This window comes from Rana temporaria, chromosome 5 (assembly GCF_905171775.1).
Source record: "Rana temporaria chromosome 5, aRanTem1.1, whole genome shotgun sequence".
Classification (NCBI taxonomy): domain Eukaryota; kingdom Metazoa; phylum Chordata; class Amphibia; order Anura; family Ranidae; genus Rana; species Rana temporaria.
In genome coordinates, this window is record NC_053493.1 from 33,535,526 (window position 1) to 33,561,994 (window position 26,469).

The 26,469-nt window shown below is 48.7% G+C and overlaps 1 protein-coding gene across 1 annotated transcript in view; it reads left to right on the forward strand.

Annotated features, from left to right (window-relative positions):
• Positions 1 to 26,469, forward strand: part of CDK6 (cyclin dependent kinase 6) — a 248,119-nt gene that overhangs the window by 208,643 nt on the left and 13,007 nt on the right. Inside the window, exon 5 of the mRNA XM_040352342.1 lies at positions 11,720 to 11,829. Coding sequence (XP_040208276.1) covers positions 11,720 to 11,829 — 110 coding nt within the window. The remainder of the gene's footprint in view (positions 1 to 11,719; positions 11,830 to 26,469) is intronic.

Sequence of the window (26,469 nt, forward strand, 5' to 3'; positions counted from 1 at the left end):
CGTTCTTCCAGAAGAGCATTTGTGAGGTCAGGCACTGATGTTAGATGAGAAGGTCTGGCTCACATAGGTAGATTCACAAAGAGTTAGGCCGGCTTATCAGTAGATAAGCCGACCTAACTCTGAATCTACGCCGGCGTTTGTTTAAGCGTATGCTCAAACAGAGATACGCTTAAACAAAGCTAAGATAGGCCGGCTTGCACCGTTCTATCTTAGCTTGCAATGTTTCTGATGGCCGCTAGATGGCGCTTCCATTGCGGCCGGCGTAGATTATGTAAATGAGGGGATACGCCGATTCATCAACGTACGCCAGGCCTACGCCGTCGAATTACGTTGTTTCCGTAAGGCCTTAGGTGGCCTAAAGTTATCCCACCTATGAGGTGGAATAACAATGTTAAAGTATGGCCGGCGTTCCCGCCGCGAGGTTCGAAATTTTTGTGTCGTTTGCGTAAGTCGTCCGCGAATCGGGAGTTACGTCGTTTACGTCCACGTCGAAATCAATAGGCCCGTACGGCGTACGTAGCCGCAATGCGCACTGGGAAATGTAGTCGCCCGGCGCATGCGCAGTGTCAAAAAACGTGAGGTCAAGCCTCATTTCCATACAACACGCCCCCCTCCAAGCAATTTGAATTAGGCGCGCTTACGCCCGCTCGTTTTAGGCTACGCCGCCGTAGATTAGCAGGTAAGTAGATTGTGAATCACTACTAGCCTAACTAATTTACGGCGGTGTAGCCTAAACAGGCTAGGCTAGGCCGTCCTAAAGTTAGGCCAATGTGTGTGAATCTATCAAACAGTCTCCACTCTAAGGCCTCATTCACACTACGGGCCGTTCGGGTCCGTCTGCTCCATGCATCGCTATGTCCCCATCCCTCCATGATTATCGGATCGGGTAAGATCTGATGAAAACGGACATGCTGTCCGTTTTCATCAGATCGCTCCATAGGGCACAGCGGTGCCCGACAAGCCCCTCCCCGCTCAGTGAGCAGAGAGGAGCTTGTCATCCGTCGGCTCAGCGGAGATCTGAGGACTGATCTCCCGCTGAGCTTGACGGGAGCAGGCGGAGTCCGCCTGTGTGAATGAGGCTTTATTCATCCCAAAGGTTTTCTATGGGGTTGAGGTCAGGACTCAGGGTTGTGCAGGCCAGTCAAGTTCCTCCACCCCAAACTCACTCATCCATGTCTTTATGGGCCTTGCTCAGATGAACTGTAATGATCGGTTCTCGAAAGCTGTGTACTAAAGATCCTATTATCGTACGATCGCTTCTGATCATGTGTACGAGGCTTAAGACTGGTATGCCATAAAAGTTCATATGCGTGTAAAGGCAGGTGTCCCAATACTTTTGGTAATATAGTGTATATTAACCTCTGCCCGTCTGCACTATAGCCGAAAGACAGCTGCAGGGCCTAAATTGCTGGGAGGATTTCCATGTACGTCCTTCTGTGCATGTGTTGCCTGTGCGCCCCCTGTGGGGTGCGGGCAGCGCGCTTTGTAATCAGCGAGTCCATGAGACTGGGCTGATCACAGATCAGAGTAAAGGGCCGATCCCGGCCCTTTACCATGTGATCAGCTCTCAATGACAGCTGATCATGGGATGTAAACATAAGCCGTTAATCAGCTTTTTTAACCTTGTGCTCACAGCGTGAGGAGAAAAAACGAAAGCCGATTACCGGCTTATGTAAATGATACCCGGCCACCCACTGCTGCTAAATAGTGCCAACCAGTGCCCCCTACCAGTTTCACCTACCAGTGCTGCCTATCAGTGCCGCCTATCAGGGCCATTCAGTGCCACCTATCAGTACCCCCTATCAGTGCAGCCTCATCAGTGCCTCCTGATCAATGCCCGCCTCATCAGTGCCCATCAGTGCAGCTTCATGAGCACACATCAGTGAAGGAGAAAAATTACTTGTTTGCAAAATTTTATAACAAATTGTGAAAACATTATTGTTTTTGTTTAACAAAAAATAAAAACCCAGTGGGGATTAGATACTACCAAAATAAAGCTCTATTTGTGTGGGGAAAAAAATGATGAAAATGTGCTAAGGGTACAGTGTAGCATGAGTGCGACAGCTCTGAAAGCTGAATATCGGCCTGGGCATGAAGGAGGTTTAAGTGCCCGGTAAGCAAGGGGTTAAGGCTTGAGGACCATCAAGTACCGTATATACTCGAGTATAAGCGGACCCGAGTATAAGCCGAGGCACCTAATTTTACCACAAAAAACTGGGAAAACGTATTGACTCGAGTATAAGCCTAGGGCAGGGCTCAAAATTTCAAGTCCTGAGCTACTAGCCAGGCCTCAAGGATTACTCGCCACCAGTTGCCCCACCCAACCCCTACCATGTCCCGCCCCTAGACACGCCCTCATAAATTATCTCATGAAATGACTTAAGTTATAAAAATAAATATTAACAACAACTTTATCCGTGCCCAAAAATGCAGCCTGCCCGTGTCTACCAGTGCAGCCACGTGCCCCCAGTGCAGCCATGTGCCCCCAGTGCAGCCACGTGCCCCCAGTGCAGCCTATTTGTGCTGGGTAAGAGAGGAGAGGAGAAGAGGGGGAGCCGCTGCCTGGTTGTTCAGAGTGCAGGGAACATAACAGCTTTTAATTCAATAGATGTGTTCCCCGCCGCGAGCCGTCATATACAGCCTCTCCCCACACAGCTATTGAATTGAAAGCTGTTATGTTCCCCGCGCTCTGAACAACCACTCGGCGGCAGCATCAGTAGCAGTGGCGGCGACTCTCCTCTCCTCTCTCTTCCCCTAAGATCACTCCTTGCTCACCCCCCCCCCCTGCTCCCAGGCAGCCCACACTCGCCAGCCCTTAAAATCCACTCGCAAAATGCGAGCAGGCGAGTGGAAATTTTGAGGGCTGGCCTAGGGTGTCCATGTGCATGCCTCACTGTGCCTCACTTTGCCTCACTGTGTCCATGCCTTACTGTGCCCATGCCTCACTGTGCCCATGGCTCACTGTGCCTCACTTTGCCTCACTGTGTCCATGTGCATGCCTCACTGTGCCCATGGCTCTCTGTGCCCATGGCTCTCTGTGCCCATGGCTCACTGTGCCCATGCCTCACTGTGTCCATGACTAGACTGACGTTTAACATGGGAGTCTATGAAAGGGGTGCCCGAATTTGAAAAATCGGTGCTCCCCCGCCATAGGTCCCCCAGACAGCAACCTTTGCACACTTGTAGAGGAAGAGTGGGGCTATATGTGTGCCAAGTTTGGGGTCCTACGGCCGGCCGGGATCAGGTCCCCAAAGTCCGGGAAATCAGGCACAAAAAGGTGACTCGAGTATAAGCCGAGGGGGGCATTTTCAGCACAAAAAAATGTGCTGAAAAACTCGGCTTATACTCGAGTATATACGGTAAGTATAATATTTTATAGTGAGCTGAGCTTAAAAAAGAAGTACGGCAAAAGATTTTTTTGCCCATATTTCTCCTCTGGGTCACAGGAGTGCACTTACTTTTGCTCTTCGGTGACCCAGAATGAGCAGACAGCGGGCCTGCTGGCCAATCAAAAAAAAAGAATAATCTATGGGCAGCCCTTGATTGTAAGCTCTGATGAACAGGACCCTTTGAACCCTCCTGTATTGAATTGCATTGTACTTATTTTGTAAAGCACTGCGCAAACTGTTGGCGCTATATAAATCCTATGTAATAAAATGAATATATATAGAAGTTTACAAAGCCTCTAAGTTGCAATTAATAACGCTGAGTTGCCTGTCGTAGCTCCCTCTCCTTGTATAGCTCTAAGCAGAGTTTGGGGATGAAGGTAAAGCCATTGGATTTATTACTCTTTTATACAGAAGGCCATCTGATGGTCGCTCTATGAAGCCGTCTCGCGGCTCGTACGTCTTTGCGAACAACAACAAGGTCACTTGAGGATTTGTTTTCACCGCGGCTGCGCTTTAATGTGTTAAAAAAAGAACTACCGAGAATCGTTTCTCTTACATCCTCCACCTCGCACACCACCGTCTTCCTAGAAGCACCAACCAGATTTCTTTTTTTTCCTTTTAATAGCACATTTCATAGAAAGTGAAAGAAGCCTTTTTATTTATCTTTTGTTTATTTAGTGTTTCCTCTCCTGGAAAAAGCAGCAAGTGCCGGTAATTGAGCATAAAAATAGCTCAACAATATAGAAGAAGCCCCCATAATGGGGTGGTAGGTTTCGTTTAGTAATATGCAGGATGCAAATGATTTAAAATCATACCCACCCACACTTCCCCGCCGCAAGTCGTAGTTGAGCGTTCTGTGGTTTGCGAACAAGTTACTCATTCTCAGAAATTCCCATTGATTCGAAAATTCTACCAAAATTACAAAACCAAATAAGCGTGTCACACTCCTTGTGGATTCTTTATATCAGGGGTGCCCAACCAGTGGCCCGGGGGCCACATGTGGCCCGCCGAGCCCTCCAATGTGGCCCGCCGAGCCCTCCAATGTGGCCCGCCGAGCCCTCCAATGTGGCCCGCGACCTCCTGCTCTGGGATAGAATACTGGCCCAGATTCAAAGAGATTTGCTCTTTTTTTGCGGAGGCACAGGGCAACGATTTTGCCCTGCGCCCCCGCAAATTTGCGCCGCTGCCCTCGATTCACGGAGCAGTAGTTCCCTAAATTGCGAGGGCGCGCCGGCAAAATTGCCCGGCGTAAGAGCGCGTAATGTAAATGATCCCGCGGGAATCATTTAAATTAGGCGCGCCGAGTGTAGAGCGCATGCTCCGTCGGGAAACTTTCCCGACTGGCATTGCGGCAAATGACGTCGCAAGGACGTCATTTGCTTCAAAGTGAACGTGAATGGCGTCCAGCGCCATTCACGATTCACTTACGCAAACTACGTAAAGTTCAAATTTCGCGACACGGGAACGACGGGTATACGTAACATTGGCTGCCCCTGCTAATAGCAGGGGCAGCCTTACGCGAAAACCGCCGTACGCAAACGTCGTAAACTGCGTACGCAGGGCTCGCGTAACGTTGTGAATCGGCGTTAGTATGCAATTTGCATACTATACGCTGAGCACAACGGGAACGCCACCTAGCGGCCATCGCAAGAATGCAGCCTACGATATGACTGGCATAAGAGCCTTATGCCACGCATATCTTAGGCTGCAGTCGGCGTAACGAGGTTCCTGAATCAGGAGCATTCGTTACGCCGGCGCAAGTAAGCAATTGCGCTGCGTAACTATGGTTACGCAGGTGCAATTGCTCTCTGAATCCGGGCCACTGTTATTAAAGGTCAGTTTATTACTAAAATCACACGGTATATATGGGCATCTGTGTTCTGCAGTGGTTACTGGGCTGCTTTCAAACGAATCCGCAAATGCAGAGCAGTGCTGGTGCGGGTTGTCTGCACAGAGCCATAGACTTCTGTTATTACCGTACCTGCGAGTTTGGTGAGTTTTCTGAAAGTGCACCAAACCTGCAGAATATAATAGAAGTCTATTGCAAAGTGCAGAAAAGCCAAAAGTACACTGCGTTGCACCCGTGGTGCTAGTAAACCGCAGCGCATCAGTGTGTAAGCAGCCATGGGCCCCTTTAACATGCGCAGTCCAACCCAATTGGACCCTCCATTCACCTCTAAGGAGTGGCAGATGTAAACCGACTTGTGTCCTACTTCCAATCCGATCCGGCTGTGTCTGCAGAGCCGTCACGGACCTGCCATCCGCCCGTTTGGCTCATTGTGACCCGCGACCACTTACCAAGTTGCTTAAGTGGCCCTCGCGCTTCAAAAGGTTGGGCACCCCTGCTTTATATAATGAGGTGCGAAAGAGACATCTCTATGGTGGCCGTATGGGAGAAGAGGGGAAGCAAATGTCATAAAGGAGATAAGGGGCCAGATTCACAAAGAGATACGACGGTGTATCTACAGATACACCATCGTATCTCTGACTTACACTGGTCTTATCTATGCGCCTGATTCATACAATCAGTTACGCATAGATAGGGCTAGATCCGACAGTGTTACAATGTGTTACACTGTCGGATCTTTTTTTCAATTTAAAAATGGCGCCGGGGGGCGTTCCCGCTGATTTACGATAAATAATATGTAAATCAGCGTGATACGCAAATTCACGAACGTACGCGGACCCGTCGCAGTGTTCTTACGTCGTTTCCGTAGCAGTTTTCCGTCGTATACTTACCCCTTCTTTTATCAGGCGCAGCCAATGTTAAGTATAGCCGGCGTTCCCGCGTCGAATTTGAATTTTCCTACGTCGTTTGCGTACGCCGATTCACGAACATGCGCGTCGCAAGTCCCGCTCACGTCGCAACCACTGACGTCCTAGTGACGTCAGTGGGAGCAATGCACGCCGGGAAATTACCCGGACGACGCATGCGCATTTAAATCGGCGCGGGAACGCGCCTGATTTAAATATGACACTCCCCTAGCTGCGGAATTTGAATTCCGCTGGGGGATTTAGGATCCGCCGTCGCAAGTTTGGAGGTAAGTGGTTTGTGAATTAGCCACTTGCCTCCTAAACTTGCGGGAGCGGATCTTAATTCACGTAGAACGAGCGGATCTATAGATCCGCTGCGCTACGTGAATCTGGCCCAAGAACTATAATTCTCCCAATCTACAAGACTCTGGTCCGGCCACACCTGAAGTATGCTGTCCAGTTCTGGGCACCAGTCCTCAGGAAGGATGTCCTGGAAATGGAGAGAGTACAGAGAAGGGCAACAAAGCTAATAAAGGGTCTAGAAGATATTAGTTATGAGGAAAGGTTCCGAGCACTGAAATTATTCTCTCTGGAGAAGAGACGCTTGAGAGGGGATATGATTTCAATTTACAAATAGAGTACTGGTGACCCCACATTAGGAATAAAACTTTTTAGTGGAAGGGAGTTTGACAAGACACATGGCCACTCATTAAAATTAGAAGAAAAGAGGTTTAACCTTTAACCACTTAAGCCCCAGACCATTATGCAGCTTAATCACTTAACCACTTAAGACCTGGTCCAAAATGCAGGTAAAAGACCCCGGACAGTTTTTGCGATTCGGCACTGCGTCGCTTTAACTGACAATTGCGCGGTCGTGCGACGTGGCTCCCAAACAAAATTGGCGTCCTTTTTTACCCACAAATCGAGCTTTCTTTTGGTTGTATTTGATCACCTCTGCGGTTTTTATTTTTTGCACTATAAACAAAAATAGAGCGACAATTTTGAAAAAAATTCAATATTTTTTTCCTTTTTGCTATAATAAATTTCCCCCAAAAATATATATAAAAAAAGTTTTTTTTCCTCAGTTTAGGCCGATACGTATTCTTCTACCTATTTTTGGTAAAAGAAATCGCAATAAGCGTTTATTGATTGGTTTGCGCAAAAATTATAGTGTTTACAAAATAGGGGATAGCTTTATTGCATTTTTATTAATAATTTTTTTTTACTACTAATGGCGGCGATCAGCAATTTTTTTCGTGACCGCGACATTATGGCGGACACATCGGACAATTTTGACACATTTTTGGGACAATTGTCATTTTCACAGCAAAAAATGCTATAAAAATGCATTGTTTACTGTGAAAATGACAATTGCAGTTTGGGAGTTAACCACAAGGGGGCACTGAAGGGGTTAAGTGTGACCTCATATGTGTTTCAAACTGTAGGGGGGCGGGGCTGGACGTGTGACATCGTTGATCGCGTTTCCCTATATCAGGGAACACACCATCAATGACAGCGCCACAGTGAAGAATGGGGAAGGTGTGTTTACTTAGCTCGATTGGGTCCGCGGCGGCCGCGGTCACGGAGCTTCGGACCGGGGCGCGGGCACGCGCCCGCGACCCACGGCTGGGCACTTGAAGAGGACGTACAGGTACGTGCTTGTGCCCAGCCGTGCCATTCTGCCGACGTATATGTGCAGTGGTTAAGGACCCCTTCACGCTGATATACGTCGGCAGAATAGCACGGCTGGGCACAAGCACGTACCTGTACGTCCTCTTTAAGAGCCCAGCCATGGGATCGCGAGCGCAAAGCCGGCGGCGCCCTCGTGACCCGGTCCGAAGCTCCGTGACCGGACCCGATCACCGCCGGTGTCCCGCGATCGGTCACAGGAGCTGAAGAACGGGGAGAGGTGTGTGTAAACACACCTTCCCTGTTCTTCATTGTGTCAATGTCAGTGAAGTCTGTTCCCTGATATAGGGAAAGACGATCACTGACGTCACACGTCCAGCCCCGCCCCCCTACAGTTAGAAACACATATGAGGTCACACTTAACCTCTACAGAGCCCCCTAGTGGTTAACTCCTTCACTGCATTGGTGGTGCTGTAGGGGTTAGGTGTGCCCTGATTTGTGTTTATTACTATGGGGGGGCGTGGCTTAGCGTGTGATGTCGCTGATCGTCGTTCCCTATGACAGCGAACAGACGATCAGTGTCAGTCTCACTAGGAAGCACGGGGAGAGGTTTGTTTACACTTACCTCTCGCCGTTCTACCTCTCTGTGACCCGATCGAGTCCGCGGTTCCCGCAGGGACGGTCACGGAGCTTAGGACCAGGTTGCGAGCGTGCCGGCGGCGGCACGCTGCACGACCCACGGCTGGGCTCTTAAAGGGGACGTTCATGTACGCCCTTGTGCCCAGCCATGCCATTCTGCAGACGTATATCTGTGTGCGGCGGTCCTTAAGCGGTTAAGTGGTTGTAAACTCTAATAACAAAAAAAAAAACTGCAAGACAAAGGCATAATGAGCTAGTATGCATAGCATTACCTTAGATCGAAGCAGGCCTCGAACCCCCTTGGGCCGCAGACATCTCATCTCCCCTGGGTTACATCCGGGTATCGCAGCTCCAGCGCTGTGATTGGCCAGAGCCGCGATGACGTCACAGCGTTCTTTCCTTTCAAGAGAACCGCGGTTCTTTTGAAAGGAGAGTCTGTACATTCGGGCGGCAAAAGCGTTTTTTTTCCTGACGAGATTCTGGCCCGTGTGTACGAGGCTTGTGTCGATGGGAATGTTTGACCATTCTTCCAGAAGCACATTTGTGAGGTCAGGCACCGATGTTGGATGAGAAGGCCTGGCTCACAGTCTCCGCTCTAATTCATCCCAAAGGTGTTTTAAAATAAAACATAAAAAAATAAAAAATCCCTGTTATGTAACTACTTTGGGAATGCAAGTGAATCAGCCATGTGTCTGCTGAGATCAAGTCGCTAGCAGCGGCACCAAGAACAATTTTGTATGTATTCTTATCTACTGACATGAAAGAATGCCGGCAAATATTTGTTTGGTTCCCATAGTGAGGGGGAGGGGACTGTAGACGGGTTTTGTTGGAGCCATAGTGCATTGGACTTTGTCAAGGGAATGTCAGGGGACAAAGCTCTGCTCTCCTTCTACAGACTTGTATTTAATAAAAATAGATTGTTTTAGTACATAACTGTTTCAGTTTATACAGCAGGTCTCAAACTCACATTGCAGCCGTCACTAGCAGTTTACATCTTAATAATATGTCTGGGGGGGGGGGGGGGGATTCCGGTTGTGTGATCTCTCCTCCAGAATTCACAGTTTTGTGGAAATTGGTGGCAATTGTAAAGCAAAGTGATGATATGTATGTATATATCCATTCAGTCATATCCAGTTTTTAAGGAATTTATGGGCCAAGTATCTGGGCACCATGTCTGATACACCTGAAAGCCTTTTCCATAGAGTTGGATATAGGTTGCCCGGTCTTTCCTCAGCCCTCCACAATTGCTCATCTTTGGGACTGGCATGCAGAATGTGCATGTACACAGCCATTCCATACACACACACTAGGGTCAATTAACCTGTCAGTATGTCTTTGGAGTGTGGTAAGAAACCCATGCAAACTCCATGCAGATTGATTGATTGATTGATTGATTTTTGAGCTTAGTTAGGCGCCAAATGCCCACTGTAAAGTGAGCGTCTAAGCTCCGCTGGTAAGATGTTACTTTGAATCAATCCCTGGTGAGGAAGAGCGAGGAAAGAGAAGAGAGGGCGGTGAAAGGAAATGGTATCCAGCCCTTAGGGGAGCAAGAGGAAAGAGCCGTGGAGTGTAAGAGAGAAAAATAAAAAGGGGCAGTGGGGATACTAGAAGAGGGGTAGACGACATCATAGATGTCTGAATAGTCAGGGCCGTTCCGGGATCATGGTTATTAGAGAGGCAAGTGGCCCCTTCAATGAGGGGGCGGACTGTGAGAGGGAAAAGAAAGAAAAAAAAATGTATCCATAAGCCTGGACGAACAGCTCCGTCTTCAGTTTTTTTCAAGATCAAGTCCTGGCCAAGGTACAAACCAAAGACCCCAGTTCTGCAACCACTAAGGGAGGGCCCTGAGATACAGACTCCACCTCTCACCTGTGGTTGCAAGGTGGCTGAAGAGAGGGGAGGAACCTGAGCTACAGGCCGGCTTTCCCTTATAATTTGCACAGTGCAAATGGTTTCGTTTTTCTTTTGTCCGTCGGACTGGTTGGGCCGGCCTTCGGTTCCCCGCCCCTCCTTAGGGTGCCGGAAAACCCCTTTTAATACTTGAAAAGATGGTGTGCCACCTCTGTATCTTTTTTTTTTTTTGTTTGTTTTTTTTTTTTCAGTTTAAAATAAATTTATTGAAGAGCAGTACAGTACACGTTATTGCCGCCAGCACATTCTGGGGCCAGTATTAAATACGTACAATGCTTGTCAAAGTATTCATGTCAGATAAACGACCATCTTTAGAGGAAAAAAAAAACCCAGGTCACCCACCCACTTCGTATGCTAACAATTACATAAAAGCAGGTATCCCCTATAAGTGCACTTAATTCTATTGCCAGTCCCGACACCCCCTATGGGCACAAACTGTGTCGGGGACAGGCTAATTCGATAAATTCAGGAGATACATTCTTAAATACAGAACTCATCTCGCGGCTCCAGAATAACAGAAACCTCCAGAGTCGGTCGAGAGCTCTAAAGTGAGGAGATTAATACTAGGATCTAGTAGTTCTTTCCTCCTCGGAGAATCGCCACCTCTGTATCTTAAACCTCAACTTATGTGTACTGTATGGGGGAGGTGGCCCCCGTCCTCGGCCCGCCACCCGATTCTCCAGTCCCCCTTTGTGATGTTAGTATAGCTACCAAGCCCCGGTGTGACTATGTGCACCCCCTGTTTCTTTCTCTGTTATGTTGAAAAGAAATAACAAAAATGGATGGCTTATTGTTTGATGTATGATGCTTTTGACAACATAAGTTGTAATGTATTACCATGCCGTCCACAAATAAAGATTTTACAAAAAAAAAAAAAAGATGGCTGAAGGGAGGGGAAGAACCTGAGATATAGACTCCACCTCCCACCTGTGATTACAAGATTGCTGAAGGGAGGGGAGGAACCTGAGATATAGACTCCACCTCCTACCTGTGGTTACAAGGTGGCTGAAGGGAGGAAATGACCTGAGCTGCAGACTCCACCTCTCACCTGTGGTTAAGAGGTGGCTGAAGGAAGGGGAGGGCCCTGAGATGCAGACTCCACCTCCCACCAGCCATGATGTAAACAAGGTTGCAGGGTGTTTGCCTGGAAAATGTTGCATTTTCACAGGCCCAGATTTAGGGACACCCACCTATCCTGATTTACAGGGCAGCCGGTTGCACGAAGAAAACAAGAGTCATAAGATTCTATTGTTTTAGTATCTGTTTAATTGCAAACGTTGTTCATTTGATGTTTACCTGTATTTGCCACAATGTTTTTTTTCCTTCGAGAAAGGGTGCTTGTTATGCTTGCCAGCTACATGTATTTCCATATTTAACCCTGCGCTGTTACATTTCAGGTGGTCACGTTGTGGTACAGAGCACCGGAGGTTCTGCTGCAGTCCAGTTATGCCACGCCGGTTGATCTCTGGAGCGTCGGCTGTATATTTGCAGAAATGTTCCGCCGAAAGTAAGCCACATATTGGTATTCATTTATTTATGTTGGTGGGGACGACTAGAAATTCATAAATGACTGCATCAAGATTTCTGCATCGTGCACACTACACAATTTGATGAAAACAAGAATATGTTACACAACAAATGACAGTGCAGATTCATAGCTAAGACCTTCTAGTCACATATTACGCACTGTAAAGTTTGTTTACAGTTATAGACTTTTTTAAAGTCAGTATTTGCATACAAATAGACACACCCCCATTTGCCAGTGTCCTTCTGAGTGCTACATTGTAGGGGAGTTGGGGTAAAGAGTGCTTTGCTCCATATCCTGAAGCCAGAAATGATGGCACCCAAGGGTGCTTGGTGATTATCTGCTTTGTCACCTTCATTTGCACCAAAGTTAACGTACATGCTTAGCTTTGAGGCCCCTACACACGATCTGACTTTTTGACAACAAACTTTAAAATGAGCAGGTTTTGGACAAACTTTTTCGGTTTTCATCAGACAAATGTTCACTCTGCAAACAGACAAACTTTCCGGCAACAAAAGTCTGATGGAGCAAAGTCCAATCGTGTGTACAGAAGTCCATCGGACTTAAGTCCAAAGTACAAACACGCATGCTCAGAACCAATGCAAAAGATCAATAGCAGAAGTTGCCCAAAGGATGGCACTAAAGAGCAGAAAAACCATGTAGTGCGTCAATTACGTCAATACGTTCATGTTTGTTGGCTGAAAAAGTCCTGCCGTGTGTATGCATACCAAGTTCATGGCCAACGCCCTTCGAACAAAAATCCACGGAAAAGTTTGAAGTCCGATCATGTGTATGAGGCTTTAGGCCTCATGCAGACTGGACATTTTTACAGCGGCTGTTTTTGGCTTCAGGCGTTATTTTCTGCAGCCAGTAAACTCTCCATCATGTTATCCTGTGTGGATCCAGTGCCTGACTGTTTGACTGTTGGCCAGTCCGGCCCCCTCCATGTAGAGACTATTTTTAGAGGCAAGTAGAGACTAGTTTTAGAGGCAAGTGGGTAATTCACAAAACACTTACCTCCAAACTTGCGGCGGCGGATCGTAATTCCTCCGGCGGAATTCAAATTCCGCGGCTAGGGGGAGTGTACTATTCAAATCAGGCGCGTCCCCGCGCCGATCGAATAGCGCATGCGCCGTTCGGAAATTTTCCCAGCGTGCATTGCTCCAAATGACGTCGCAACGACGTCATTGGTTTTGACGCTTACGTAAATGACGTCCATCCATATTAGCGAACGACTTACGCAAATGACATAAAAAATTCAAATTTAGTCGCGGGAACGACGGCCATACTTAACATTGGCTGTGCCTCATAGAAGCAGGGGTAACTATGCGCCGGGAAAACCCTTACGTAAACGTCGTAAAAACATTGCGTCGGGCCCGCGTACGTTCGTGAATTGGCGTATCTCGCTGATTTACATATTCTCGCCGTAAATCAGCGAGAACGCCCCCAGCGGCCATTTTTAAATTGCAGTTAAGATCCGACGGTGTAACACAGTTACACCTGTCGGATCTTAGGCATATCTATGCGTAACTGATTCTATGAATTAGTCGCATAGATACGACCGGCCTAACTCAGAGATACGACGGCGTATCAGGAGATACACCGTCGTATCTCTTTGAGAATCTGGCCGTATCTTCCCAGGGAGGACACGATGACTGTCTGTGAACAGATCCCCTGCTGAAGGGGAGGTGAACGGGACGAATGTCGGTTCTTTTACATCTGTGCCCAGCCATCTCTTGTGCCTGACCTCTCTACCCATCTCTTGTGCCCGACTTCTCTGTCCATCTCTTGTGCCTGACTTCTCTGTCCATCTTTTGTGCCTGACTTCTCTGTCCATCTCTTGTGCCTGACTTCTCTGCCCATCTCTTGTGCCTGACTTCTCTGTCCATCTCTTGTGCCTGACTTCTCTGTCCATCTCTTGTGCCTGACCTCTCTACCCATCTCTTGTGCCCGACTTCTCTGTCCATCTCTTGTGCCTGACTTCTCTGTCCATCTTTTGTGCCTGACTTCTCTGTCCATCTTTTGTGCCTGACTTCTCTGCCCATCTCTTGTGCCTGACTTCTCTGCCCATCTCTTGTGCCTGACTTCCCTGTCCATCTCTTGTGCCTGACTTCTCTGTCCATCTCTTGTGCCTGACTTCTCTGCCCATCTCTTGTGCCTGACTTCTCTGTCCATCTCTTGTGCCTGATTTCTCTGCCCATCTCTTGTGCCTGACTTCTCTGCCCATCTCTTGTGCCTGACTTCTTTGCCCATCTCTTGTGTCTGACTTCTTTGCCCATCTCTTTTGCCTGACTTCCCTGCCCATCTCTTGTGCCTGACTTTCCTGCCCATCTCTTTTGCCTGACTTCTCTGTCCATCTCTTGTGCCTGACTTCTCTGCCCATCTCTTGTACCTGACTTCTCTGCCCATCTCGTGTGCCTGACTTCTCTGCCCATCTCTTGTGCCTGACTTCTCTGCCCATCTCTTGTGCCCGACTTCTCTGCCCATCTCTTGTGCCTGACTTCTTTGCCCATCTCTTGTGTCTGACTTCTTTGCCCATCTCTTGTGTCTGACTTCTCTGTCTATCTCTTGTACTTGACTTCTCTGTCTATCTCTTGTACCTGACCTCTATGTCTATCTCGTGTACCTGACCTCTCTGTCCATCTCTTGTACCTGACTTCTCTGTCCATCTCTTGTGCCTGACTTCTTTGCCCATCTCTTGTGCCTGACTTCTCTGTCTACCTCCTGTACTTGACTTCTCTGTCCATATTTTGTACCTGACTTCTTTGCCTATCTCGTGTGCCTGACTTCTCTGCCCATCTTTTGTACCTGACTTCTCTGTCCGTCTTTTGTGCCTGACTTCTCTGCCCCTCTCTTGTGTCTGACTTCTCTGCCCATCTCTTGTCCCTGACTTTTCTGTCCATCTCTTGTGCCTGACTTCTCTGCCCATCTCTTGTCCCTGACTTTTCTGTCCATCTCTTGTGCCTGACTTCTCTGCCCATCTTATGGTACCTATTGTGTCTTTCAGACCTAGAGGTACACTTTAAGTTGACAGTTTATTTCTGATCTCTCATCTGCTGACAGATGTTTCATAAGCATCAGCAACCATTTGATTGATAGTCGTTGTGAATTCTATAATAGCATTATTCTGCGGTTGGGTTTTACTGTTATAGTGGGCGGCTTAGGCAGTACAGTTGTGGTTTTCTTCTGCGTTTCCATCTTTGCCAGGCAGCTGTGTAATGTGGTAACAGAAACAGTCAGCCCGCCTTGGCTCTCCCTGTATTATCTTGCTTTTTTGCATTACAAATACATGTCATGTACTGACATCTAAGACTGCACACAGCCTGGCAACTTTGGAAGGCCCAGGGCTGGGGGGAAATTCCCTTCAGTTGCTAGGGTTAGGAAACATCTTTCGTTTTGGATTCCAGGAATTCTGGATTCACTGCTTCTTCCTGGAATCTAGAATGTAAGACAAAGCAGGAGAGTATATTGCTGGTACTGTAAACTAGGAATTAGGTAAAACCACTAAAGCAAATTACTCCTGTCTGTAATGGAAAATCTATCAACCTTTATGGGAGTTAGGCTGCATAGGCCTCTGTTGAAGGGCACAGGTGTAAGGAGGCACTTATTTTCCCTATACAGCCTATACCTTCACCTATTTGGTATAAAATATATATGGACATACAAACATGCATACATTTTTTTATAACCCACACTGCAGGAAGGTACAAAGGGCCAGATTCACAGAACAGATACGACGGCGTATCTCCTGATACACCGTCATATCTCTTGTCCTATCTATGCGGCTCATTCATAGAATCAGTTCCGCATAGATAGCCCTAAGATCCGACAGGTGTAATTGACTTACACCGTCGGATCTTAGGATGCAATACTTCGGCCGCCGCTGGGGGGAGTTTGCGTCGTATTCCAGCGTCGGGTATGCAAATGAGGATTTACGGCGATCCACGAAGGTTTTTCCCGTCGTTACGTCGACGCAAGTCTTTTTTTCCCGTCGCAAAGTTAGGGGTGCTATTAACATGGTGTAAAATTACTCCACCATGTTAAAGTATGCCCGTCGTTCCCGCGTCGCTTTTGAATTTTTTTTATTTCCAGCGTAAGTACGTTACGCACGTCGCGATTCACAAACACGTCGGGCCGCCGTAAGTTCGCGCAAAGCACGTCGGGAAAATTGCGAACGGAGCATGCGCAGAACGTCCGGCGCGGGAGCGCGCCTAATTTAAATGGTGCCTGCCCCATTTGAATTGGGCGGGCTTGCGCCGGACGACTTTACGTTACACCGCCGCAAGTTTCCAGGTAAGTTGCTTTGAGGATCAGGCACTTACACTGAAAACTTGCGGCGGTGTAACGTTAACGGGTTACGTTACACGGCCGCAATTATTCGTGAATCTGGCCCAAAGTTCTTCTTTGTAGGGAAACCATAGTGTGTTAGTATAAGTACATTAGGCATCAGGTATTTTAAGTATTCTATTGTGTTTTTTTACTGTGGGTTTTCCATTTTATGTTGCTTGCTGTTCCATTTTTTGACCATTGCATATCATAATGTATGTTTGTTGATTTTCCCAACCAGTGGACATCTAGGGGTAGATTCAGATATAATGGTCTATCTGCCCACCCGGCTTAAAGTATCTCAGATAATTTAGGGCGCAAGTTCTGTATTCAGAAACAACTTGCGCCATTAGTTACGGCGGGGTAACGTATCTGTGTCGGCGTAAGCCCGCCTAATTCAAATGTGGATGATGTGGGCGTGTTTTATGTATATTAACTGTGACTCCGCGTATTTGACATTTTTTACGAACGGCGCATGCACCGTTCGTGAAAGAATCCCAGTGCGCATGCTCGAAATTCCGCCGCAAATCGTCATTGCTTTCGACGTGAACGTAAATTACGTCCAGCCCTATTCGAACGACTTACGCAAACAACGTAAAATTTTCAAAACTCGACGCGGGAACGACGGCCATACTGGAGATACGCCATCGTATCTTCTCTCTGAATCTACCCCCTATTGTATAAGTCAGGGAACGCAATTGGCATCCCTCCTTAAATTGAACCTTTTGTGCCCAAAAGTCATTGGCCCGGATTCACAAAGAACTTACGCCGACGTATCTCGAGATATGCCGCGTAAGTGTAACTATGCGCCGTCGTATCTGTGCGCCGTGCCCACAATATGAGATACGCCTAAAAATAGGGGGCCAGATCCACAAAAACCTGACGTAACTTAAAAAATCCAATTTAAGTTACACTGCCTTAAAGTTTCTACCTAAGTGCCTGATCCACAAAGCACTTATCTAGAAATTTCAGGCTGTGTAACTAAAATTCCGCCGGCGCAAGGCGTTCCTATTCAAATGGGGCGAGTCCCATTTAAATGAGGCGCGCTCCCGCGCCGGCCGTACTGCGCATGCGTGCCGGCCGTACTGCGCATGCGCGAAGTTACGTTACGCCGAGTTTTGAGGATCGCGACGGCTTAAAGTTGCGTCGGGGATAAAAAAAATGACAGCGGCATGCATTCCTGAGGGAGAACTCCATGCCCATTTTCAAAGAAAAAAACGGCATGGGTTCCCCCCCCAGGAGCATACCAGGCCCTTAGGTCTGGCATGGGTTGTAAGGAGACCCCCCCACGCCGAAAAATTGACGTAGGGGGTCCCCCTACAATCCATACCAGACCCGTATCCAAAGCACGCTACCCGGCCGGCCAGGAAGGGAGTGGGGACGAGCGAGCGCCCCCCCCCCCCTCCTGAGCCGTGCCAGGCCGCGTGCCCTCAACATGGGGGGGTTGGGTGCTCTGGGGCAGGGGGGCGCACTGCGGGCCCCCCCACCCCAGAGCATCCTGTCCCCATGTTGATGAGGACAGGACCTCTTCCCGACAACCCTTGCCATTGGTTGTCGGGGTATGCGGGCGGGGGCTTATCGGAATCTGGGAGTCCCCTTTAATAAGGGGGCCCCCAGATACCGGCCCCCCACCCTAAGTGAATGGATATGGGGTACATCGTACCCCTATCCATTCACCTGGAGGCAAAAAGTAAAAGTTAATAAACACACAACACAAGGCTTTTTAAAATATTTTATTATTCTGCTCCGGACGCCCCCCCTGTCTTCGTTATTAGCTCAATTACCAGGGGGGCTTCTTCTTCCGCTCTCCGGGGGTCTTCTCCGCTCTCCGGGGGTCTTCCGCTCTCCGGGGGGGCTTCTCCGGACTCCGGGGGGGCTTCTCCGGACTCCGGGGGGCTTCTTCCATCTTCTCCCCTCTTCCGCTCTTGACTCGGCGAACCCTGGTTCTTCTTCAGCTCTCCGGTGCCTTCTTCTTCAGCGCTGGCTGCCTGCTATGTTTGTGTGTTAGCTCGATTTCAAACAGGCAGCCGGCGCGGTCTTCTGTGGCGTCAGGGTCTTCTGGTCTTCTGTTCTTCCGATGTTGCCTCGTCGCCTGTTGTCGCTGTAATGATGGAAGCGCGCCTTGCATCACATTTATATAGGCATCACCGTCCCATCATGCTCCGGTAGGTACCCACGTGGTGGGTGCACGTGGGTAGGCACCCACCACGTGGGTACCTACCGGAGCATGATGGGACGGTGATGCCTATATAAATGTGATGCAAGGCGCGCTTCCATCATTACAGCGACAACAGGCGACGAGGCAATATCGGAAGAACAGAAGACCAGAAGACCCTGGCGCCACAGAAGACCGCGCCGGCTGCCTGTTTGAAATCGAGCTAACACACAAACATAGCAGGCAGCCAGCGCTGAAGAAGAAGGCACCGGAGAGCTGCAGAAGAACCGGGGTTCGCCGAGTCAAGAGCGGAAGAGGGGAGAAGATGGAAGAAGCCCCCCGGAGTCAGGAGAAGCCCCCCCCGGAGTCCGGAGAAGCCCCCCCGGAGAGCGGAAGACCCCCGGAGAGTGGAAGACCCCCGGAGAGCGGAAGAAGAAGCCCCCCCTGGTAATTGAGCTAATAACGAAGACAGGGGGGACGTCCGGAGCAGAATAATAAAATATTTTAAAAAGCCTTGTGTTGTGTGTTTATTAACTTTTACTTTTTGCCTCCAGGTGAATGGATAGGGGTACGATGTACCCCATATCCATTCACTTAGGGTGGGGGGCCGGTATCTGGGGGCCCCCTTATTAAAGGGGACTCCCAGATTCCGATAAGCCCCCGCCCGCATACCCCGACAACCAATGGCAAGGGTTGTCGGGAAGAGGTCCTGTCCTCATCAACATGGGGACAGGGTGCTCTGGGGTGGGGGGGCCCGCAGTGCGCCCCCCTGCCCCAGAGCACCCAACCCCCCCATGTTGAGGGCACGCGGCCTGGCACGGCTCAGGAGGGGGGGGCGCTCGCTCGTCCCCACTCCCTTCCTGGCTGGCCGGGTAGCGTGCTTTGGATACGGGTCTGGTATGGATTGTAGGGGACCCCCTACGTCAATTTTTCGGCGTAGGGGGGGTCCCCTTACAACCCATACCAGACCTAAGGGCCTGGTATGCTCCTGGGGGGGAACCCATGCCGGTTTTGTTTTTTACAAATTGACGTGGAGTTCTCCCTCGGGAAAGCATACCAAATGCCGTCGCTGCAATGGGCCTTTACAAGGTGTGACTAACTTTACACTTTGTAAAACGAGCCCTAATTTTACACTTGCAAAATAACACTTACGGCGCAAAAAGGAAGCTAGAAAGCTTTGTGGATCGCCTTAAGTGCTAATTTGCATACTAGCAACGGCATTTCGACTCGAAATGCCCCCAGCGGCGGATGCGGTACTGCATCCTAAAATTAGGCAGTGTAATTCAATTACACATGCCGGATCTTCTGTGTAACTTTGGAAAAAGCCTTTTGAGGATCGTTTCCAAAGTTACACACAGACTGAACAGCAGTTAAGTCGGAGTATCTCTTTTGAGGATAACCCCCAGGCTTCCTACGACTGACGTAACTTTCCTACGCCGGCGTATCTTGGGCGCATATTTACGCTGGGCGCAAGTGGCGCTCCCATTGATGTCCTATTCACATATGCTAATGAGGGAAATACGTCGATTCACGAACGTACATGCGCCCGGCGCATAATATACGCGGTTTACGTAAGTCGTATGTCCGACGTAAAGTTATTCCCCATATACGAGGCGCAACTCATGCAAACGTATGGACCAGGGAACACAGCCGTCGTATTTTACGTCGTTTACGTATTACGTGAATAGGGCTGGGCGTAGGTTACGTTCACCTCACAGGCAGTGATCCGTCGTATCTTAGGGAGTAGTTTCGACGTGATTCTGAGCATGCGCACTGGGATACGTCCACGGGACGGCGCATGCGCCGTTCGTTTTAAGTACTTCTATGACGCTTGGCCCATCATTTGCATGGGGTCACGCCTCATTAGCATGGCTCACGCCCACTACCACCTACGCTGGCTTACGCCGAGGAAACCCAGCGTATCTTTAACAGCGAGTGGGAGCGAGTGCTTTGTGAATCCAGTGCTTGCCTCTGTGCGCTGCTCCGGCGTAGCGTAAAAAAGATACGCTACGCCGGCATAAATATGCGCCGATGTATGTGAATCCGGGCCATTGATGCTTAGATACCCTGGCCAAATGTTGCAGTATCAGTTTAACGCCAAATTTAACACACCTGCTCCCCATTCACAACTGAGACCTTGTAACACTGACGAGTCACATGACACCGGGGAGGGAACATGGCTAATTGGGCCGAATTTGGACATTTTCACTTAGGGCTGTACTCACTTTTGTTGCCAGCGGTTTAGACATTAAAGGCTGTGTGTTGAGTTATTTTGAGGGGACAGAAAATGTATATTGTTATACAAGCTGTACACTCACTACTTTACATTGTAGCAAAGTGTAATTTCCTCAGTGTTGTCACATGAAAAGATAATAAAATATTTACAAAAATGTGAGGGGTGTACTCACTTTTGTGAGATACTGTATATGTGTGTGTGTGTGTGTATATATATATATATATTTTTTTTTATATTTAATTATTTTTATTCTTAATACTGGTATTGTATTTGACAATTATAGGATTAAAGTGATCGTAAAGGCTATTTTTTTTCCTATAAAATAATAACAAACGTGTTATATTAACCTGATCTGTTGCAGTAGATTTGCACAGAGCAACCCGGATCCTCCTCTTCTCGGGTCCCTCTTCTGTGATCCTGGCCCCTTCCTCCTGTTAAGTGCCCCCACAGCAAGCAGCTTGCTATGGGGGCACACTGAGCTGAGTCACAGCTCCCTGTGTCCAATCAGGCACTGAGCTCCACCCTGGGCCCCATCCCCTCTCTCCCCTATTTGAATAGCTAACTTTGATTGACAGCAGTGGGAGCCAATCGTGCCACTGCTGTGTCTTAGCCAATCAGGAGGGAGAATCTCAGGTGGCTGAGACACACTTTGAACAGAAGGACGCTGCATTCTTAAAGCGGAGTTCCACCCAAAAGTGGAACTTTTGCTTTAAGTACTTCTTACCCGCTGACATGCCACATTTGAAATGTCATTTTTTGGGGTGGGAACAGTACCTGGTTTTGACAGGTACCCAGCTCACACATCCACTTCTGGCTACCTAGGCGACTCCTCCTCTCCCCCTAGGCAGCCCCTGCCTCCCTGCTATCTTCTGGGACACGTCACAGGTCCCGGAAGATTGCACGGCCATTCACGACGTGCAGCACGACTGGCGCATTCGGCGTGCGAACCCGGCTGTGAAGCCGCAAGCTGTCACAGTCGGGTGCCCACAGTAGTAATGCCGGCACCGCGGACAGGCGGGGAAGAGGAGCGAAGCAATGGTTAGCACACTCAGAAGCAATGCTAACCATAACACAACATTAGCAGAAGTTGCCCAAAGGGTGGCGCTAAAGAGCTGAAAAAACACATAGTTTTGTGTTTGTTGGCCAACAATTATTTGCCGTTCGGACAAAAGTCCTATGCTTTTCCTGAGGAAAATCCGATTGTGTGTACCAGGCTTTACATCTACAGATTGTGGGTGAGAATGGGTTGAAGTTGCAAGCCCCTGTGACTGTGATCTTGATTCTAACTTCACTACTTTATAAATTGTTTACCTACAACAAGCATGCAACCAGTGAAGTCTGAAAACTCGAAATTCCTGTGTGATATTTGTTCGGGGGCAATGAATTACTAGTTAGTCATACATGAACAGACAGTAGAGCAGGAGGTGCACAGCCAAAGAGGAGCAGTAAAGCAGAGTCAATGGCCCGGATTCAAGTAGATTTGCACATTTTTTACGGAGGCGCAGGGCAACGTTTTTGCCCTGCGCCCCCACAAATTTACTCCGCTGCCCTTGATTCACGGAGCAGTAGCTCCGTAAATTGCGTGGGCGCTCTCCGGCAAAATGCCCGGCGTAAGCGTGCGCAATTTAAATGATCCCGTAGGGGGCGGGAATCATTTAAATTAGGCGCGTTCCCGCGCCGAGCGTAGAGCGCATGCTCCGTCTGGAAACTTTCCCGACGTGCATTGCGGCAAATGACGTCGCAAGGACGTAATTTGCTTCAAAGTGAACGTGAATGGCGTCCAGCGCCATTCACGATTCACTTACGCAAACTACGTAAATTTCAAATTTCGCGACGCGGGAACGACGGGTATACGTAACATTGGCTGCCCCTGCTAATAACAGGGGCAGCCTTACGCGAAAACCGCCGTACGGAAACGACGTAAATTGCGTACGCAGGGCTCGCGCAACGTTGTGAATCGGCGTTAGTATGCAATTTGCATACTATACGCTGAGCACAACGGGAACGCCACCTAGCGGCCATCGCAAGAATGCAGCCTAAGATATGCGGGCATAAGAGCCTTATGCCGCGCATATCTTAGGCTGCAGTCGGCGTAACGAGGTTCCTGAATCAGGAGCATTCGTTACGCCGGGGCAAGTAAGCAATTGCGCTGTGTAACCTATGGTTACACAGGCGCAATTGCTTCTTGAATCCAGGCCAATGAATAAAAATGTTTATATTGCATGCACAGTATATTTACAAGGTATACACAGCAGCAGGATTTTGAAGACATTTGCACTCATTGGAAAACGATATGCATCCAGGCTGATTCTGCACATTTACAGTATCTGTGGGGGGGGGGAATGTAGTTTTCCTTTAATCCAGCAGTGATCTGGCCATTATCATTGTAGAAACAATGACGTTCTGCATAACAAGCCCAGCCCGGTTATGTAAGGGGGAAGTCATATCTATGGCAAGGACTCGGCCCCATCGGCCTCTGATTAGAAAGCCACATGTACATAGCTAGAATGCTTTCCCACGACACAGGTGCCGCTTAATGGGATTCACCGTGCTGGAGCACAGAGCAAGTGTAAAACCATGGCCAGCAGCTAGGAATCCAGACTGGGGGCCGGGGGGAGCGCAGCCAAGCCTCACACTGATTATGTGATGGGATTTGTCTGGATTGGACGCACCCGTCAGCACCGTTTAACACTTTTACAGCTTCAGAAACTTTATACAGTTTGTCAACTCTGCAAAGTGTGATAAAAGTGCACTGAAGTCGGAATTCATAAATGCTTCTGCCAGACCTATCCACCTTACCAACCGCCAGCGGCAGCTGGTGCTCAAATTTTTTGGGGGGAGCAAACAAACAAAAAAATATATATATAAATTGCAGCCTCACTGTGCCCATCAAACACAGCCCCTGTGCCATCAAACGGAGCCACTGTGCCATCAAACACAGCCACTGTGCCATCAAACGCAGCCACTGTTTCATCAAACGCAGCCACTGTGCCATCAAACGCAGCCACTGTGCCATCAAACGCATCCACTGTGCAATCAAACACAGCCACTGTGCCATCAAACGCATCCACTGTGCCATCAATCGCATCCACTATGTCATCAATCGCATCCACTGCGCCATCAAACGCAGCCACTGTGCCATCAAACGCAGCCACTGTGCCATCAAACGCATCCACTGTGCCATCAATTGTCGCCACAGTGCCATTAATTGTCACCAACTGTGCCCTCAATTGTCGCATCTGTGCCATCAATTGTCGCCACTGTGCCCATCAAACACAGCCACTGTGCCATCAAACGCAGCCACTGTGCCATCAAACGCAGCCATTGTGCCATCAAACGCAGCCACTGTGCCATCAAACACAGCCACTGTGCCATCAAACGCAGCCACTGTGCCATCAAACGCAGCCACTGTGCCATCAAATGCATCCACTGTGCCGTCAATTGTCGCCACAGTGCCATTAATTGTCACCAACTGTGCCCTCAATTGTCGCATCTGTGCCATCAATTGTCGCCACTGTGCCCATCAAACACAGCCACTGTGCCATCAAACGCAGCCACTGTGCCATCAAACGCAACCACTGTGCCATCAAATGCAGCCACTGTGCCATTAATTGTCGCCACTGCGCCATCAAACGCAGCCACTGTGCCATCAATTGTTGCCACTGTGCTCATCAATTGTCGCCACTGGCCACTGTGCCCATCAATTGCCACCAGTTTGCCCATCAATTGCCGCCAGTTTGCCCCATAAAATACTGCCAGATTGCCCCCCCGCCCGGCACTTACCTTTCTCGGGTCAGCCATCCTCCTCCACGATCCCTCAATGTCTTCTCAATGTTGCTTCAGCCAATCAGGTGACCGGTAACCAAACCCGGTGAACCTGATTGGTTGAGACGCGTGTCAGTGTTAACCAGGGAATGCACACCCTGTGCGTTTTTTCTCCGTCGGAATTCCATACAGACGAGAGGAATTTCCAATAGAATTTTTTTCCATCGGAAAAAAAGAGAACATGTTCTCTTTCTAAGTCCGTCCGTCTGATGGGGCATACACACAGTCGGAATATCCGATGAAAAGATTCTGTCTGACTTTTTTCATCGGAAATTCCGACCGCGTGTATGCGGTATAAAATAATAATATTGGGGTTATTTACGAAAGGCAAATCCACTTTGCACTACAAGTGCCATTGGAAGTACAGTCACTGTACTAGGCCTGCAACGAACGATTATTTTCATAATCAATTAGTTGGCCGATTATTGTTTCGATTAATCGGATAATGGCCTTAAAAAAAAAATTGCATATTTTTTTTTTTGGGCCAATTTGTTGTTGGGCAGATTACAAAACACAAATTGCCACAAAAACACATTACATGCTTTTCTGCAGCTTCTCCATTGAAGTATATTGAACCCCAAAAAAAAAAGCACCGTTTTGCGTTAAAAAGTCTTTGCCCTTTCCAAATAGGCAGCAGCTGAAAAAAAATCATGGATGTGAACGTGTCCCATAGGAAAACATGTAACTGAACTGTAGTGTGTTTCTGCAAAAAGCACCAAAAATCAGAGGTGTGACCCCGGCCTGAGATGTAACATAATGGGGTTAAAAAAACAAAAATAAGTACAAAAAGAGCAAATAATCGCTACTGTAAGGGGTTAATTTTTTTACTGTGGGACAGTGAAAGTAATATTTACAGTAGAGATTTGTTTTTTTGTACTATAAAAGGCTATTTTTTTTTTTTTTTAACCCCGTTATGTTACTGGCCGATTAATCGTTTATGAAAATTGTAATCGATTAATTTCATAATTGATTAGTTGTCGATTAATCGATTAGTTGTTTCGGCCCTACACTGTAGATCTGAGGGGGACATCTAAGGAAAATAAAAAACAGAATTTTTGCCTGCACATGATCTGATGATAAAATCAGCAGAGCTTCCCCTCAGATTTACAGCCATCTACAGCGACTTAACTTCCAAGTGCACTCTCAAGTGCAGAGTGTATTTCCCTTTAGTAAATCAAACCCCCCGTGTGCATATGCAAGCTGTGTTTCTCCAGACATTGCTCATGCCACCTCACTTCCTTTTTTGTACATAACTGGCAATCTGGGAACCCCTTTTGCTTGTGTTGTGAAGCAGGAGAGGGGTTCCTAAACACACCCATTCAATGTTGCCAACCGTCCGTATTTTTACGGACAGTTCGTAAAAATGGGCACTTTTTTCCCCCGTTCGTAAATGTCCGTGGTTGCGGAAATGTGTCAGTAAAAATAGCCGAGATCGGTTCGCCTTGGAACTGCGCATGGAGATTGGAGGCAGGGGGTGATGGTGGCTGTGGTGGCACCGCAGAGGGGGATGGAGGCAGGGGGAAAAGGAGGCAGGGGGTGTTAGTGGCAGGGGGTGATTGGAGGCAGGGGGTGTTGGTGGCACTGCAGAGGGAGATGGTGACACTACAGAGGGTGGGGGGTGGAGACAGGGGTTGTTGGTGGCACCGCAGAGGGGGATGGAGGCAGGGGACGATGGAGGCAGGGGGTGATTGGAGGCAGGGGGTGATGGTGGCTGTGGTGGCACCGCAGAGGGGGGTGGAGGCAGGGGGAAAAGGAGGCAGGGGGTGTTAGTGGCAGGGGGTGATTGGAGGCAGGGGGTGTAGGTGGCACTGCAGAGGGAGATGGTGACACTACAGAGGGTGGGGGATGGAGACAGGAGTTGTTGGTGGCACCGCAGATGGGGATGGAGGCAGGGGACGATGGAGGCAGGGGGTGATTGGAGGCAGGGGGCCTGGGGGAGATTGGTGGCAGAGGGAGATTGGAGGCAGGGGGAGATTGTGGCACCGCAGAGGGAGATGAAGGCAGGGGGTGTTGGTGGCAGAGGGGGATGGAGGCAGGGGGTGATGTGACTAAATAATTTGCCCTTATTATATGGAAAATA